Below are 19,810 nucleotides of genomic sequence, written 5' to 3'. Positions count from 1 at the left end.
AGGCCATTTGATGGCAGGCAGGAATAAATCTGTTTCAGGGCATGTTTGACATTAACAGAATGAGGGACATGAGTTAGTGAGAATCAAACAGATATTGCTTTGGCGGAAGAAGAAAATATTAAAATTCTTATCAAGTTTCCTTTATGTAGTTATTTTACTGAAGGTCTCATAATTATGATTAGTCCAATGCATTTACATAGATATAAAAATTACTGCAGATCTTAATATCAATCTTTTCTGTTAAATATTCCTGGTTCATTAAGAATAGGCGGGTAAAATAAAAATGAGCTTGATGTTTTTCATGATAAAATGAAAGATTAATCATGACATAAATCTTCTGTTTCATAGGTGTCTGAAATGTTTTCAGTATGCAGAGAAATGCGAAGTCTCCACTTGTGTTATTAAAAAATGTGTATTTTTTCCAAGCTGGCATTGGAATGTTAGCCAATGTCTTCCTCCTTCTTTTCCACATCTTCACAACCCATCTGGTTCATAGACTTAGGCCCACGGACATGATAACCTGCCACTTGGCTTTTGTCCACCTCATGATGCTACTTATTACACTGGATATATTATCTGAAGACATGTTAAGATCAATGAATTTTGCAAATGAGTTAAGGTGTAAGCTCTTGTTGTACTTGAGTAAGGTGATGAGGGGTCTTTCCCTTTCCACTACCTGCCTCCTGAGCATCATTCAGGTCATCACCATCAGTCCCAGCTCCTTCTACTTGTCAAGATTTAAATATAAACTCACAAAACATGTTGCCATTGCTTTCTTCTGTATTTTGTCCCTCAACCTGTCTTCCAATAGCTACCTGATCATCTACACTGTAGTTTATTCCAACAGGACCAATCTACTCAATGTCAATAAATACTGCTCACTTTCTTCAATGAACTCCATGATTATGACACTGTTTTTCATACTTGCATTGTCCCAGAATGTCTTCTTTGTAGGAATAATGCTGTTCTCCAGCATGTACATGGTGATTTTTTTATGTAGGCATCAGAGGAAGTCTGAGTACCTTCACAGCATGAGCATTTCCCCAAGATTCTCTCCAGCAAAAAGGGCCACTTGTACGGTCCTGTTGCTTGTAAGTTTCTTTGTGATTATGTACTCTGTGGATAGCATCATCTCATCCTTTGCTTATGCATTGTGGAAATATGAGCCATCTGCACTGGATATTCAAGGTCTATTGGGAAATATTTATGCCACTGTGAGTCCTTTGGTGCTTATTAGTTCTGATAAAAGAATAATTGGCATTCTGCAAAAAATGATTGCTATGTTAAGAGTCTGGACATGTTAATGACACACCTCTCTGAATTTCTTCATCAATGAATAACAAAAAACTTGGAATTTTAAATAAAGTAGAACTATATTTTACTTGTATCTGATTTTCTTTTTTCAGTTTGACATTTCCAAAATCTATATGTCCTTTTTTCTAAGTTCTCATTTTATCTATTTTATTGAAATTTATTCATCTTCCACTTTCATAAATTAATGAATAAAACATTCCTTGATTGTGCACATATGAAGTTCCTTTTGATATGTAATTCTTAGGTCTTCTTAGTGATATATGAATCTAAATCTTAAGTTTGTAAAGAGTGAATTACATGAGATTTGTTATCCTTTATTCTAACAGCTCTTATCAAGATTATGAAATGAATATTCATGTGTTCATAATGACAAATAAGTTATTGAATACATAAAGCAGGATTGGGAAAGGAATATATGATGTTCATAGTAAATAATTCATTTGTAATTCCATGCTCAAGAATATAAAGCAGACATACCTAGTTTTTAAGTGTGACTATGCACAGAAATTAGGAAGTGAATGGGGAAACTCACCTAATGGGAAATATGAAAAACGCATTTAGTTCTATGATCATGGAAAAAGCAAAAACTTAGTCAAAATTACAGTATGTACCTTAACCTTAGTGTGATTAAATTGTTCCTTACTTCATTATTGTACACATGTAAAGACTGCCATTTATTCATGGAGACAAAACAGCAAATCCTCACTGAGATCCACTTGCAAAATGCTTGGTTATTATTTCTAAAAATTTCAAGTTGAAGGAGCATAGTGATTGTAAGGAGACTCCCAAAATTTACACCCCTTCCTCAACAGGGAATAACTAAAATATGAAGTAGATAGCTGGATTTTGGCAAATGTTCCTGAAAACAAACATGGGGATCTAATAAGGGAACATGAAAACCCTTTAAAATCTGTAGGTCTTGCATTGCAGTGTGAAGATAGATGCAACGGCAAAGCAAAAATCAACCCAAATTTATGGCTTGGGGAAATCTCAGTTTCAGGAGTATCTCAGCAGAGGACATCTGTGTAAAAACACACACCCTGGCCACTTTGGATTCAAGAAAATAGTAAGCACTTTCCAAGATAAGTGCAGAGGAAATTTATCACTCCCAACTCAGCCTTAGGAAAAATAATGTAGTGAGTTTACACATAGAATTTTTTTTTAAAAATGAATATCATGAAAATAAGTAAAACAAAACAAATAAAATTTAGAAAGATTATAAAAAACAAATTCATAAAAATTATGGGCTTAACTTGACTGGACAATAAGATGCTGGACTCTATGGTTAGTATACGCTTGCAATGGGGGAATCTCAACTGAACTTGAGCTGTGGTTATGCAATAAGGTGGAGGAATCCACCATGGTGGGAGGGTATGGGGAGGGATGGGGAGAACCCAAGTATCTATGTAACTGTGTCACATAATACAATGTAATTAATGAAGTTAAATAATTAAAAAAAAATTATGGGCTTAAGTCATTACTTACCAATATTTATTATAAATCTCAATGGTAAAAAATCTTCATTTACTCGATACACACTGATTGCCTGGATTTTATAAAGATTTAGTTATTTAAAGTTTATGGGGAATAAAAACATATCCTTCATTGTATTTTCTGAAATATTGAAGAATAAGGAAACTTACCAGTTGAACCAGCCATGATCAACACAAGCAGAAATGTCCTTAATAATATTTCTCACAGAAAAAATTAAAAAGCACAACAAAAGGATCATCCACCAATCTCAAATGGGATTTATCCAAAGCAAGTGAGTGTAATTAAAGATACACTGTCAATAAATTCAGGTGATACAAAAATTCAATTGGAAACCCAAGAGACAATGAATACCCAAAGCTATCCTGAAGAATAAGAATCAAGAAGGAAGAATCACAATTCCATACCTCAAGACATATTGCATGGCAGTGGTCATCAAATCAGTCTGCTACTGGTTCAGAAAATAAGAAAATCTGTGGAACAGAACAGAAACTCCATGTGGGAGCCCACAAATATACAGACCTCTTTGAAAAGAGAACTAAAACCATTCCAGGGAAAAGCCCGATGTCTTCAACAAATACCATTGGGACAGCTGGATAGCAGCCTACAGAAGTAAGAAGCAGACCCCATCCCCATACAAAAATCAATCATAATAGATCCAGGACTTAAATCTGCTTGCAGAAAATATCAGCATCTTAGAAGAAGACATAGGAAGCACTTTATATGATATGGGCATTTGTAAAGCTTCTTACAAATGTCACCAAAATCACAGAAAGTTATACTCTAAATAAACAAACAGGACTACATTAAACCAAGAAGGTTCTATACAGAAAAGGGAATGATAAATAATATATAGAATCAACCAACAAATGAGGGAAAATCTTTGCACACTATACACCCAATAGGTGACTAACATCTAGGATTTACAAAGAGTTTCAGAAAGTCAGAGACAGCAATATAAACAACACTGTTTCAAAATGGGAAGGAAGGGGGCAGAGATTTTTCAAAATAAGATGTTGAAAGAGCCATAAGACATATGAAAAAAATGCTCAAGCTCTCTAACAATCAAGGAATTTCAAATAAAAATCACAATGAGGTTCCACTTAATTCCAGTGAGATTGACCTATATTCAGAAATCTACCAACGACATTTGATGGCCAGGATGTGGGGAGAAAGGTTTTCTCCATCAGTTTTGGTGGGAGTGTAGGTTAGTACAACCACTGTGTAAGTCAGCATGAAGAGTGCTAAGAGAACTGAACATTGATATGTGTGATCCAGTTATCCCAACTCTGGGATATATCCAAAGGAAATGAAATATGCATAAGATAAAGGGATCAATAATCTTATATTTAAAAAAGCAAAATGTCCAATAGTAAAAATGTGAAAACAATCATCCAGATGTCCATTGAAAGAGGAATGGATAAAGAAACTTGGCGAATCTAATCTATGGAATACAACTCAGCTATTAAAAAGAATGAATTCTACCATTTGCAAGAAAATTGTCCCAAATAGAGATATTATGTTAAGAGAAATGAGCCAATACCCCCCAAAAAGACAAATATCATATATTCCTCTAATATTAGGCAAATTTAATGCATGATAAAATCTCTCTCTACATATATACATCCATGTATATATGCACATGCATATGCATGTAGATATATAGAAAGAGATAGATATAGATATATCTTCATCTACAGGATCTGTACAATTGAAACCAGCATACCAAGGAATGAAGATACATTGTAGAGTACAGCTCTACTCCAGCATAAAAAAAAAAGAATTGCAATGGAATTGATGAATATGTCTTGACAATAGGATGCTGGTTTTCTATCATTGAGTATACATATATAATTATGACATAATTAAATAAATGAATGATGTACTTGTGATTGTTCCTATAGGACTATACTATTATAATAAAATAGGGAAAATTATTGGGTGGAGAAGTGGAATGATGAGGTTGGAAATGGAAAGCCCTCAGCCTATGCAACCATCACTACCACCATCTAAACAAAAACAAAACAAACAAAAATAAAAATCTCTGTGAGGGCTTGACATTTGATGCAGTGGTTAAATGTCACTTGAATACTCACCCACAATATCGGAATTCCTGGCTGGATCCATATTCTGCTTTTGGTTTCAGACTCCTTGATTAGGCTATCCTAATCTGCCACTTTCTTCACATCTCCCAGGGCCCTATTTAGAATTAAAAACAGACCCATGTGTGAATGCACCCAAGGCTTCAGATAGCAGGAAACATAAATTAAGGTTGAATATTAATTGGCAGAGCAGCAGCAGTCGGATTGGGGAGACAGTATTTGCTGACTAATTTTGTGTTTTGAGGTGAGGTGAGCTTGGTAATATGAACACAAAAGGCATTTTCATGGGCCTGGTGTGATAGCATAGTGGTTAAAGTCCTCACCTTGCAAGACCGGGATCCCATATAGTCGCTGGTTTTAATCCTGGTGGTCCTGCTTCCCATCCAGCTCCCTGCTTGTGGTCAAGGAAAAGCAGTGGAGGACGGCCCAAAGCTTTGGGGCCCTGCACCTGCATGGGAGACCCGGAGGAGGTCCTGGCTCCTGGATTCGGATTAGCTCAGCTCCAACCGTTGCATTTCCTTGGGGGAAAAACTATCAGATGGAAGATTTTCCGCTCTGTCTCTCCTCCTCTCTGCATATCCGCCTCTCAATAAAAATAAATAAGTCTTACAAAAAAAGGCATTTTCATGTATCATCTTTGTGGCAGAGCCAGTATTCCAGCCATTCACCAAACTCTCTATGGAGTCACAAAGATGCCAGCCAGGCCCTGTGCACAGTCTCCGTGGAGACATCTATACTCACTAGGGTGTCAGACCATTAAACTTCAAGTGACCACCTAAAGTTAAACTTTCTGGTCTTTGTCTTCTACGCAACTATCTTAAGACTGTGGAGTAGAGCACGGTGTCATAGCCTAGTGGATAAAGTCCTGGCCTTGCACACAGTGAGATCCGATGTGGTAGCTTGTTCTGATTCTGGCTGCCCCGCTTCCCATCCAGCTCCCTGATTGTGGCCTGGGAAAGCGCTCCAGCATGGTTCAAAGCCTTGGGACCCTGCACCTGTGGGGGAGACCTGAGAGAGGTTCAGAGATAGGCTCACCTCTGACTGCTGAGTCCACTTGGAGAGAGATTCATCAGACTAAAGATCTTCTTTCTGTCTCTCCTCCTCTCTGTATATCTCACTCCCCTCCCTTCCTCCCCACCCCGCCCCCAAAAAAAAGAATGCTGAAGAAATACTCTAACTCTACCCATTGATCTTTGTGAAATGTAGTTCTGGAGAGAAGGTCATCAGACTAAGGAAGCCATTTTGTAGAGGGATTCTCAGTATGCAACACCGATGCATCTTTGGTCATTGTGCCCTGAAGACTCTATGAGCCCTGATTCTGTATTTTTGCCTTTGTATGCTGAGACTCTGGTGTTGTGTGTCTCTGGTGGCAGACTATTGGCCTGAGCAGTTGAGGCCCTGTGTCCTATCATAAAGCCAAGTGGACTCTGTCATCAAACAGCAAAGGGGTAAGGTATCTGACAATCTTATGGAGGTTCTAGGGTACCAAGGAGACAGTGGTAGATATTCTGGCCTCAGTGATACCATATCCTAGGATGCTCAGGTACTGGGGTTCCAGGCTTATAATACACAAAGAGGGCTCTAAAAGGTCCTTTCCTGGAGGTGGAACATGGGTGCAGGCATGGGAGGATGACCTTGTGCCACAATGAGCATGCTTGAGAACAGTAAAGTCTTTGACGTTGCTCTATGGTGAGATTTGTTCATTAACTGCTGTGTTTGTGTGTGAGGGAAGGGTGAGGAATGCTTGTAAATGAGGGAAGTATTTCCCTGTTCTTGGGTGCAGAGACCCGAATAGGCAATATATCCCTATTTCTTTGAAGTTGATGTAGGACGTGAACCACATGGGGTAAAAGTCAAAAACGTCTTGGGAGGATGATGACGAATCCTAAGGAAAAACACAAAGCTCTTGTAGAAGATCAGAAGAACACTTCATTGCACTGGACAGTGTGAATATTTTCCAAATTCCTTCAGTATTTTCCGAATTCCTTAAATCCCATGTAGACTCTGTACACTTTCCTCATGTTGATGATCTGTTAGTTGGCACTTAAGTGAATAGGAAGCTTCTCTGGATTCTTGTATTCTTCTAACTGCAGTAATTGAAGGAGAGAGTGAATACTCTCACTCTCAACTTCAGTGAGTGTAGAGTTTATGGCATGTGAAATCTTTGAATCCTTCAGCTCATTTGCTAACATGCCTTTAGTCACTTTTATCAACCCAGTTTCCTCATGATTAAAAAAGTTCTATCTATATATATATATATATTTAGGGGTAGTGAATTGCCCTGTTGCCCTTGCTAAATCTTCACTCTCTGCCCTGACTCTTCCTGAGATCCTGTATATTTGGCTTCCTGGGAGCTGGTATCGTTTCATTCTTACTAGCTTTTTTTTTTTTTTTTTTTTTTTTTTTTTTTAAATCTTGAAAAAAAAAAAAAAAGGAAAAAAAATCCAAAACAAACCTGGCTGTGAATTTATTGGAAATTAGTTAGAAGTTTAGATGTACTTGGGCGTGTTATTATCATGGTGATATTGAATCTCTTAAGATCCACGTTCCATTTACTTCATTACACTTTAGTGCCAACAGCAGTCACAATTCTTATTTTGATTTACTATATATATATATATATTTCAAATTTAGGTTTTCAATTCTTATAGTGGTTCAGAATGCACTTGAATTCATTCATGGTTTTCTTTTTAGAAATTTTTGTAGAATTTTATCTTGATTTTATAATCTTTGTGCATGTAACACAAACAGTACTTTGAGCTTTGAGTAACAGCAAGTTTTGTCCTGTTACAATATTCATCTATTTTCCCTCTTCTGTTCTTCTGAATGGCAACATTAGAATGCTCAGAGATAATGCATATCATTTGAAATGAATTTGAAACCTAATAGTGGCATTTCTTTGCTTGTGTTTGTTAAAAATTATGTAAACTGAAGAATGACTTCTGAGGGACTTGCATTGACAATGTTACTCTTCCTTAAGATCTGTGCCCCTCAGTAGCTTCGATAGAGCAGTGGATGACATACCCAGATGCACATAAAAAATATGGCAGTCCATTTGGGCTGACAGAAAACACCTGCTACCATAGCAGAGGAGTGAGGGCAGATTACCCAGGGAAGTGAGTGAGGAGATGTTTGGGAGGGAGGGCCAGTATGTTGCAGGTGGTGAATGACTGCCAAAGGATATTCACTGGTAAATCACTGTACCTGCAGATAAATGCGAGGGCTGGGACTGATTGGTTTGGAGGGGGGATGCTGGACGAACTCTGCAGGACATACCAAAGCAACAGCACACGGTGTGACAACTGAGCTGGGCTGATTAACATCAACTACCACTAAATAACACTCACTGGTGCACACTAAATCTAGGGCTGGAGCATACCATGCAAGACTAGACCATAGAACTCACCCGTGAGAGTTAGAACAGGGGCAGACAATGTTACACTAGGTCATGATATTAACCAGCAGGCAAGAGAATCAGATCTGTGTGTAGATTATGAGGGGGTGAGGTGAACCCACCCCTGTATAATTGAAATTTCTCTTGATTTACTTAAAACACAGGTGTGATGACAGGCTGATCTAGGCATGCATGGAATCCTCCAATACCCATGAATACTTGGTTGGGGTGCAGGATAGTCTGGTCCTGGCTGCAACAATTGCAGGTGCACCCAGGAATAGTGTGTGTAGTGGTTTGGGCCACTACATCCACCAGCTCATAAATAAGTTGGAATGGAAAGGGTAGACTATGCTAGGTAAGAGGCTAGCATTCACTGGTACGTGTGAGATCTGGGTCTTGGAGTAGGCTTGGTAGGAGAACTGGGGAACTCTCCTGGTGGACCATAACTCCCACTAGTGAGCATGTGATGAGGCCTAGGTGTTGGTCAGGTTGGAAAGGGTAGCTGCATTGTGAGCAAGTTTGTAGGGATTTCCTGGAGGGGGACAGACCAGCAGGGCCAGGCTTACCTTAGCTAAGTGGTAAGTGCAGGAGACAGGCTGGAGTGCATGTCAACCTTGGCTCAGATATCACACCTAATGGTTTCAAGAGTCAGAGATGAGAGAAGACTGGACAGCACTAGACTATGACACTTGCCAGCAAGAGGTGGGACTGAGGCGGGTTGGATTGGACCAGTCTGCAGCATCTGATTGCAAATGCCAAGATGGGGGATGGGGTATTGTGAGCTGGGTCAGAGCAGTCACTAATATGTTAAGATCTATGGCTGGGAAAAGGCCAGGTTGGGGATCTAAGATGAACCTTGACTGGGTTATGGTTCCTACTGGTAAGGATGAGGGCCAGAATGGTGCAATGAATGGGCTGGACATTGCTGCTATGTTCCTCAGCCTGGGTGCCAACTGAATATGGGGTGCACCAGGTTGGGCTAGACTCGCATCAACTGGTGCTTTTGAGAACCAGGGTGGGTGTAGGATGGGCAGGACTAGGTGCTAGTACCTCCTTTACCTTGTGAGAGCCATGTCTGTGTGCAGAACAGGTGGGGCTGGGCTGTAGCATGAAACAATAACTGGAATGGGTGAAGGCCAGATAGACAAAGCCACTTTTCCTGCCAGTACAGGAAGTGGATTAAATCAGGCTAGGACATGAACCCATTGGTGTTCCTGAGATTTGCCACTAGGAGGAAAGACCTGATAGAGGATTCTGGGGAACTTGTTCATCAGGACACAGTCTGAAGGTGAGGGCAAGAATCAAGGCTGGGTGTACCCCAAACTACGTCAGAATATGGTACCCACCAGCATTCCTTTGGGTCAGGTCTAGGGGCAGGCTGGACTGAAAATTCTGTCGCACCTACAGGCACATCTGAAAGCCAGGATGGGTTGCAGGATAGGTTGTGTCAGGCCACAATACCAGCAGTGCACCTTAGGGCTGGAATGGGTGACTGGCTGACCTGGACCAGGCAGCAGCACCCACTAACATGTGCTGCAATTGGGGGAAGACTGGGCCAGGCAAGGCTTCAGCATCTGCTGACAGATGCTGAGGTGAGGTGGGCCATGCTGTACGGACCATGCAGACAGGGCTCCCACCAGCAGATTTAAGACCCATGTGTTAGGGTGTAAGTTTTGTAGGGGAGCTGTGCAGACTCCCCTTCTGTGCCTCTGCTCCAGCTGGTGACAATGAAACTGGGAATGAGAACAAACCAGTCCAGGTAGGGGTACAAATCTTGTTAGTCTTCATGAAAACTGGGTTAGGGGGAGAGTCTGGCTGGGATAACCAATGAATCCACTGGTTCAGACATGATGCAGAGTAAGGACAGGCTGTTTGCGCCTTGTCAGAGTATCAGCTTGAAAGTGCTTGCTCTGGGGGGTAAGTCCTGTCAAGCCAAACTGCAAATCTACCTGGATACTACAAGATTTGTGGTAGGGAATGGGTCCAGTAGAGGAATTGTGGGCACTGCTCTGATTGACTGCAACTCCCACTGGTGAGTATGAGAATCAAGGCTGAGGGTAGGTTAGGCTAACAGGTGGTGGTACCTACTAGCAGGAGTATGGGCTGGAGGTTGAAGTTGGTGAGGTTGAGTTTGGCTGCACTGTTCAATATTGTGCATGAGAGCTAAATGGGATGTGGCACAGGTTGAGCCAATTGGTTGCTCATTCTGGCAGGCATAGAAACCAGGCATAGGTACAGATTTGTGGGGGTTATTGTGGGTCTTTCTGACCTGTCTGCATCTGACATTGATGTAATTCAGGACTGACGATATGGTTCGCAGGGTTGGGCTGGGTCGCAGCACCCTTTGGTTTGCATAATAGATGGGGCTGGAGATAGATCTGATCTAGCAATTGCAACTACCAGTGTTTGTGCATTGGTGTGGGTGACAGAACGAGCCAGACACCATATTGGAGGTTGAACACAAGAGTCAGGTCTGACATCACTTGAGAAAAGGTTCTTTGAGAATCTCTCCATCTAAACCACTGGACTCAGAACTACAACCATGGGGAAAGCAGGAGGACCTGTGTGGTTTAACCATGGAGTGCATGTGTCATGGTGTGGACTGTTCCAGCAAATGAACTTTGAAGGACTTCCTCCTCAGTTGCTCAGTTCCTCAGTGGATGAGTTCAGCAACATTGCAGAATGTTAGAATCCATTTGTACAGAACCCTTGGAATATACTCCACATCGGGGACCCTGGGATGCCACTGGGTGGCTGTTCCCCATCTTTCGGTACTGGGGTGTTGAGAAGGCTGGATACAGCTACACCTCCAATCTCTCCCCCTCCCACAGATACAAGCAGAAGAGAGGGAAAATGTGGGACCAGTAGTCTCACCAATTTTCCCCTAGTCCATGACCCTTCACACCCTTGTGAACTGTGTAAAGATCAGCAAAAGTAATAAATTAAAAATATAATAGTATACTTTCATTTCACGTTGCAAAAACAGGTTTAACACTCCCTTGTGTAAAGATTTTCAAAAAAAAAAAGAAAATAGTGTATCATTCATAAGTAGAAAATATTTTAATTTATTTATTCCTAAGTGGAAAAACAGTTATGTATTGTTTACTAAGTGAAAAAATATCTTACTGTTCCAAAGAGAATAGACTCTCTGAAACAATTAAGTGTCAAGATTACAATATTACACCTATAGACTACTTCATTCTGTGCTCTGTTTTAGATGCCACACCTCATTTTACTGGATTGCCCATTTTCATATTCTTTCATTTGGTTATTATCATGTTAATTTTTGTGCAACACTTTTTAAAGCATAATTCCTAAGGTTTCATGAGTTGTGGCAAATACTTTCAATTTTTGTTTGTTTAGGAAGGTCTCTATATCACATTGGTGAATGCAATATTCTGTCTGGCAATTTCTTTAAGAACATAACCTATTTCTCTGCATTCTCTCCAGCTATGTGATTTCTGATGCAAAATCAGTTGTTTGTCCAGTTGTGGATTTTCTGAATGTAATGCAGCATGTTCTGTAATTGATATTTTTCAAAGTTTTCTGTTTTAATGTTTAATGTTTGATTTTAGTGTGTTGTGGTGAAGGATTTTTCTTTTCTTCTCTTCTCTTCTCTTCTCTTCTCTTCTCTTCTCTTCTCTTCTCTTCTCTTCTCTTCTCTTCTCTTCTCTTCCCTTCCCTTCCCTTCCCTTCCCTTCCCTTCCCTTCCCTTCCCTTCCCTTCCCTTCTCTTCTCTTCTCTTCTCTTCTCTTTTCTTTTCTTTTCTTTTCTTTTCTTTTCTTTTCTTTTTTCTTTTTCAAAAAATGAGCCGCAACGGGCCAGTGCACGCCGATCCGATGCCGGGAACCAGGAACCTCTTCCGGGTCTCCCACGCGGGTGCAGGGTCCCAATGCATTGGGCCATCCTGGACTGCTTTCCCAGGCCACAGCAGGGAGCTGGATGGGAAGTGGGGCTGCCGAGATTAGAACCGGAGCCCATATGGGATCCTGGCATGTTCAAGGCGAGGACTTTAGCTGCTAGGCCATGCCGCCGGGCCCCAAAGGATTTTTCTTAAAATACTTATTAGAAGTCCTGTGAGCTTCCTATACTTAGATCCCCTTCTTCCATTCATGGAAGTTGTTCACTATTATCCACCTTCTAATCCATTTTATCTTTCCACACCTTCAGGAACTCCTAAAATATATGTTATTATTCACTTCATTGTGTCTCATGAATATTGAACTCTGTTTTGAGTTTTTAATTTTTTTGCTGGATTTTTTTTTCGGAGTAGGATGTTTGCAAGATATTGTCCGCTTTTTGCTTCTGCCTCACCAAACCTGGTGTGGCTTTTCACTGCATTTCGTATTTGACAAATTGGATTATTCACTTTTAACCAATATGTTAGAAAATGCAAGTCCTTAGCCACAACCTGTGACTGCTTCGTTCACATATCAATTTTAGTTTATACATAACTGACTGCTATACACTTTAAAATAGTTATAGGGTACTATTCAGTTGTCTCATATCTATTTTCATTTTTTTATTGTATTTCATTATATGACTTCATTTCATAGGATATGAGGCTCCCCCATCCCCTCCACGTGACCTTCCCCCATGGTGGATTGCTCTACCTTATTGCATTATTACAGTTCAAATCCCATCTTGTTTCTTTCATTGCAAGCATGTACCATGCATAGATTCTAGCATCTTATTGTCCAGATCAATTCAACAGTTTCTTGGGCAGACCATCTCTGGTCTAAAGGCAGAGCTGGCAGAATATTGTTGCGACCAATTAAAAGCTACAACATAACATCAAAAACAATTTACAACATTATGGGGTTAATTGATATGGTATTGAGTGAATGATATGTTAGAAAATGAAGGTTTTTAACCACATCCTGTGACTACTTCATTAACATTTCAATTTTAGTTTATATACAACTGGCTTCTATCTACCTTAAAATGGCTATAGGATACTATTCAGCTGTCTCATGTCTATTTTCATTTTTGTATTTAGCAGTTTATTGTATTGAAGCATAATTTTTACTGAACTTGGCAGATTTTAGGATAGTCCAAACTGGCTTATAACACTAAAAAGGTTTATGTCACCCATTGAGGAACAGAAAAATTTTAGGAGGGGTGTGCAGAGAAATCTTCAATACCCTAGCTAGGAGTAACTTATTTCTGTGTCCTACCTAGTAAGGTATGTGTGAGTCCCCACTGACTGTTTCCTGTCTGGTGATAAGCTTTCCTTGTTGTTCTCTGTAATTTATTTCCAGGGATTTGTCTTTTATCTTAGAAACCTTTTCTCTCTTGCATGCAAACATTGAAGCTTTCCATGACATTTTCTGTTTCTCATATTGGATCATTCATTATTAACATTTTTTATTGCTTTTCAAAATCTTAATATTTTGCAGTATCGTACATCCATTTCACATGCTGATATTTTAAAAGATTTATTTTACTTTCATTGGAAAGTCAGACATGCAGAGAGGAACAGATAGAGTGAAAGATCTGTCAGCTGATGATTCACTCCCCAAGCAGCTGCAATGGCCAGAGCTGTACCAATCCAAAGCCAGGAACCCAGAGTTTCTTCCAGGTCTCCCATGTGGATACAGGGTCCAAAGAGTTTCGGCTTGGCTTCAAGGGTCTTGACTTCTGTCCCAGGCCAAAAGCATGGAGCTAGATGGGAAACAGGGAAGCTGGGTTTAGAGCCCATATCGGATCCCAGCATGTGCAAGGCAAAGATTTTAGCACTAGGCTATTGTGCCGGAATCCTCACATGCAGATCTGTATCTCAATAATTTGTTTCTGTGGGATTTTTGAGTAATCATGCTGTTATTACCTTTTCCTTTATTGGTAGGCATCTCATCAATCTTTCATATTTGCAATAGTTAATACTTTCTATACCCTTTTTGAGTCATAATTACTTCCTGTTCTTAATCCTGGGCTTCCCTATTTTTTCCTTTTTTATTTATTTCTAGAAGTTGGTTTTGCCCTCTGATTTTTTTGTCTTTGAACTATACCTCTGTAGTTTGCTTGAGTGACTGTTCCAATAATAGATAGCCCATGTATGCAGGATGTTCTGGTCAATATTCAAGTGAAGTGGGTGAAGCAATGATCATGATTATCATTGTAGCCATACCTGCAGGTCCTCTCTATCTAAGTTACCAGTGCACAACATTAGCCCAAAGTCACTATAACTATGCATTTGATGCCAGGACATGTACCCACAAAAAGGATCTGTGAAATTCTCTGTGTATCTAGATGCCTGGCTATACATACCAAAGCCAAATACTAAGTTGTAGAATTTGCACAATTTTTGCATCAGATTCTTATGATTACATTGTTATGCACTTTTGCTCAGACCCATTGATCTGCCCTTATTCCAGAGAGAAAAGGTGTTCTCAGCACCAGCTGCCTGTGAGGGCTTTGCCTTGGCAAATTGCACGTCAGTACTTTGGAAAGCTGGTGATGTGTGCATGTCTCACAGTTCCAGGTGAGGGCCACCTCCTCTCTGGCCACAATCCCAGACATGAAGTCAGTGAACAAAACAAAAGTATTTCTTGACAAGACCATGAAATTAAATTTGCCTGCACACACAGTGGCATGCAGCCATGTGTATCTATGGGGGGGGGGGCTTAATGAGGGATGCTGAGCACATGGCATTCTGCTTCCTGTATTCCATAAGATTTGATGAATCATTTTGTTATTTTCACTCAGTCTAGAAAAGATTAAATTCCCATTTTGACTTCCCCTATGTTACATTATTCAGAAGTGTATCTCCATGTGGTTGTGTAATATGATTTTAAGACTCAAGGGGCAGGGTTCCTAAAACAACCAGAAGACTTGGCATGGCCTAGCCATGGCTGTTGAGTTCATTAAAGATATAAACCAGCGAAGAGTGAGTCTTGCTTTCTCTATTCCTGATGTAACTGTTTTCCTTGTCCTAAATTAAAACTGTTTATTGAACTCAATTTTATTGATCACTGCCATGTGCAGGACAATGTTTTGATTCTAATATCACAACAGAAAGTAAAAGTGGTTGCTTTATCCATGCTCTGAGCATTTCCATTAAATGCCAAATATGAAGGGGTGGGGCATAAGAACAACAATAAACATGCAGCAAGCAGCAAAGGGACTCAGGGAATGCTGTGACTATGCTCCTGTGCACACTGCAGCTCTGCAGGTGGCCTTCATGCAGGTGTCTGCAGAAACCGGGGGAGAGGTCACCCATACCTGCAAAGGCATGTCCTGCACGGCCAAAGTCCCACTACAGAGTGCAGTGTGTGTCCTGTGCTGCGTCCAGACCTGACCTCCCTGATTCTAATTCAGCTCTCTGATAATGCACCTGGGAAAGCAGAAGAAGTTGGCCCAGGGCCCTGGTTCCCTGCCTGTATGTGGAAGAACCCATTGGAGGTCCAGACTCCAGACTTCTGTTGGTTCAGCCTGTTGTGGCCATCTGGGGAGTGAACAGATGGAAGTTTTTACTCCTCTCTCTTTTTCTCTTCTTGTCTCTTTCTCTTCTCCCTCTCTTATTGTGTTTATCAAATAAACGTTTCTAAAATGCTACCAGATGAAATTTAGTAGCATATTTATATGCTACTAAAAAAATTTAGTAGCATATTCATATATCATGTTTAAACAATCTTAAATTTACAACATGTAAGTTTATCAAAGCAAAAATATATTAATATTTTATGTATTACTAGCTTTTTAAAATTCACAGTATATTCAGTACCATTTTTCCCTCTAACCAACTTTCCGTTGTGCTTCCTGGTTTCTGGTTATTTGTAACTTTCACATGTGAGAGATAACAAGCATTGATTTTCTTTTTGTGCTTGCATCACTTAACATGTATATTTCTACTTCTATTTTTTTTATAGGTCACAGGTTTCCATTCTTTTTTATGGCTGAATAATATTTTACTGTGTTTGTGTGAGAGTTTGTGTGTGTGTGTGTGTGTGTGTTAGTGTCACAATTTCCAGTGCAATGCTTGGACATCATCGGTTTCGGTGTTCCCCAAAAATATAGAATCACTGTAATTCATGATGATGTATTTTGTGTTACATAAATAACTGCAAGACAGGAGCTGGTTGTGTCAAAAAAAAACAGAGAAGCCAGTTTCCTTGGATGGTTCATTCACACTGAGTACATGTGTTGAAATATTGAACATTCATATGTGCTAACACATTTTTCAACAATAATGCATACTTGGAACCCATTCATTAGTTAATTAATCAGCTAATACCTGGAAGGCATATTCTCAGTCAGGAGCTTTAACTCAGCCTGGTTCTCCTGCATGGGTAATAGAAGTAAGATCACTGGTGTCATCGCCTACTGCCTCCAGGATGCACATTAGCAGGACAGAGAATCAGAAGCAGAGCTGAAACCTAAGGTCAGGCACTGTGATATGGAATGAGGGATTGAATGCAACCTAAGTTGCCATGACTAATGCCAAAGCATATATTCATGGTATTTCTGGACCTTCCTGAGGTTTCCAATGTGCCTCTTGAATCATAACATGTTCCTGGAAGATACTCACAAGGCCATTAGACCCTGTTTTAAATGGAGAACAGCAGCTCTTGGTCAGTTAAGATCCTGGGAATGAGCAAATGTCTATTACACTGCTGAATCTGAGTTTCTGCTTTGATTACATTCATGGGTTTCTTTCCCTTCTCAACTCTCATGCACATCCCAGGAGACAGCAGGTGATAAATTAGGTAGGTGGGTCCTTATCATCCATGCTCCTTGTTGTGCCTGACCCGGCTCTATCACTGCAGGAATCTGAGGACTGAACCAGTGGATGCAAGATATCTCTCTCTCTTTGTGTGTGTGTGTGTGTCTTTATCTCTATCTCTAGAAAAAAAATGACTATGATTTTGTTTTGACATAAACTCTTATTGTCCAAACAGCAGAATCTGCCTTGAGATTGCCTCAAAGTGTTCAGGGGAAAATGGAATTAACAGAAGCTTATTTTCATGCAATATTCCAGAAGGGGTAAACAAAGGGTTTTCAAAAGTTCACAGAAATGACTGCTAGCTAAAATATACTCATGGGTTTCACTTTTTTTTTTTTTTTTGCACTAAAGTAAAGCTATCTTTAATGCTACTTCCAGAAACATTTTGAGATTTTTTTTTCAAATTTGTCTGAAAATAATATTTTCATTCTTCTCAGAATCCCTGTCCCATCTTTTTGAGGAATGATAGTATTGTTCATTGTGAATTGATTGTGGAGGTCTTGATAACTTAGGTTTATATTATTGACTTGGAAGATGAAGAAGGACAAGAGATCATGAGTTGATTAACAAGGTAACCTGGCTTCTGTACGTGTCTCTGGTTTGTTGGGAAGCCCACTCATAAGTTTTCCGCTGACTGATATTGGAATAATTTCCCTGAACAATCACTGTTTGCACATGATTCAAAATACACAAGAATTCTTATCTTTCTAGGTTCTGCCCTCACTATTTGGTCTGAAAGTTGTAGACCAGAACATTTCCCTCAACATGGCCAATACATTGGAAAACATTCTTCTCTAGAGCCCCAGCAAAAATGTGGATATGTTGATTTTAGATGCTATGATCCCAGAACATCTTTGGCTACTTTCCCAGGGCAGAGCAGAACTGTTGCAATCGCAATGAAATCCATAGTTCAGTATTTTTTTAAACAAAGATTACTTGTTGACTGAAATAAAGTTGTTTTGGTTGTTTCAATGTCTTATTTATATAAGGTGAACAGATTTCATGTGCTTCATATTTACAGATTTAAGAGCATAGTCATACTTTCCACTTACCCTCTCTGCCTCATTCCTGTGGTCCTACCTAATAGCTTTCCATTTTATTTTTTATTTAGTTTTTACCATGACACATTTTGAGCTGACTTTATAATCCCAAGCTTTTTTCTTCCTTATTTGAAGAATTTGAGACATAGTAAGCAGAAAAAAATTCATAAGTAAGGACCAGGGCTATTTTAAGAAGTCAGATGTCATATCTGAAAATTGAATTCCCTCACACACATTGTATTTTTGTACTGAATATATTAGTCAACAAATCCCAGGGAAAATATACAATATTTGTCTTTTTGAAAATGGCTTATTTTGCTAAGCACAATGCTTTCTGTTTATTTCAATTTTTGTTTGAAACACAGGATTTCATTATTTTTTACACTTGAGTAGTAGTATCCCATAATACATATATATATATATATACACACACATATATATATGTGTGTAATTTGTGCATATATGTGTGTATATATAATGAAATGAATATACATGCTATATGTATTATATAGCATGCTATATATAATATAATCTATAATATGGAATAAAAATATAAATACTATACATTGTATATATATGTATGTACAATATATATATACACATGTGTCACATTTCTGTATTCATCATCAGTTAATGATCAGTGGAGTTGATTGAATATTTAAGTTAATGATAATTGAACCAAAACTGCATGGCGGTGAGAATAACACATTGGCTGATTTTATTTCATTTGAGTAGAGTTTAAGGAATGAAATGCCTGAGGACATATAGTAGTCATATAGTCATATAGTAGATCCATTTTCAGACTTCTAAGGACTCTCTGTATTAACTTCCATATGCTTGCATTGATTCATATCCTCACAGTGTTTTAGGACACTTTTTCCTCACATCCTCCCAGTATTTTTATTTTGGATGATAGATATTCTGACTGGTGTGCGGTGAACAACATTTTGGTTTTAATTTCCCTTTCCCCAGCTTGCTGGTTATCCTGAACATTTCTTCATGTGTCTCTGAACCATCTGCATTTCATCCATTAAAAATGCCTTTTCATTTCTTAACTGGATTGCTTGACTTGTTTTTTGTTGAATTTCTTTAGCGCTTTAAAGGTTCTGTATACCAGTCCTTTATGAGTCTCATAGTTTATAAAGATTTTCTCCCATTCTGTCACTTACCTCCTTGTCAAATGATGCCTTTGCTGTGCAGAAGCTTCTTAACTGGATATAAGTTCATTTGCCTATGTTTGTTTGTTTGCTTTTTGCCCTGTGCTTCCAAAATCTTTTCCAAAATGTCTTTTCCTATGTCAAATTTTTGCAGAGTTTCTTCAGTGATTTTCTCTAGTAATTTGATTGTGTCTGCTCATATATTTAAATCTTGCACCCTTTGATATTGTAAGTCTCTGTCAACCAGAACATCACTGATGACAGCTGGCCTCAGAAATGGGCTCCAGTGTCCTGAAGCTCCTGTGGTCCATATCATGGCTCATTCACTTCCGCTAGCCCTGAACACCGTGTGGCAAGACTTGAGAGCTCACTTTAAGTTTGGTCATTAAAAGCTCCTACCATTGTGGGTGCACTTGGTTCTTAGTTGACCTGGCTGCCTTTGTCTAGCTCCTGAATCATTTTCTAGAATGATAAATGGCAATGCCATCAGAGCCTGTCATGACTAGGCAAGGACTGAGACCTTAATCCCAGTATCATTCATTGCCCATGGCCACAGAGGTTGCCAAATCTGTGCAGGTGAGCCTGGAAGC

At 39.4% G+C, this 19,810-nt stretch overlaps 1 protein-coding gene across 1 annotated transcript; it reads left to right on the top strand.

Annotated features, from left to right (window-relative positions):
* Nucleotides 1–368: 368 nt before the first annotated feature.
* On the top strand, nt 369–1,304 carry LOC101517877 (putative vomeronasal receptor-like protein 4). Its single transcript, XM_012931112.3, has one exon. It carries the CDS (start codon nt 369–371, stop codon nt 1,302–1,304), a length of 936 nt encoding a protein of 311 aa, XP_012786566.3.
* Nucleotides 1,305–19,810: the final 18,506 nt, after the last annotated feature.

This window comes from Ochotona princeps, chromosome 2 (assembly GCF_030435755.1).
Source record: "Ochotona princeps isolate mOchPri1 chromosome 2, mOchPri1.hap1, whole genome shotgun sequence".
Lineage (NCBI taxonomy): Eukaryota > Metazoa > Chordata > Mammalia > Lagomorpha > Ochotonidae > Ochotona > Ochotona princeps.
Note: the sequence above shows the minus strand (reverse complement) of the source record. Positions and strands in the feature narration are given on the sequence as shown.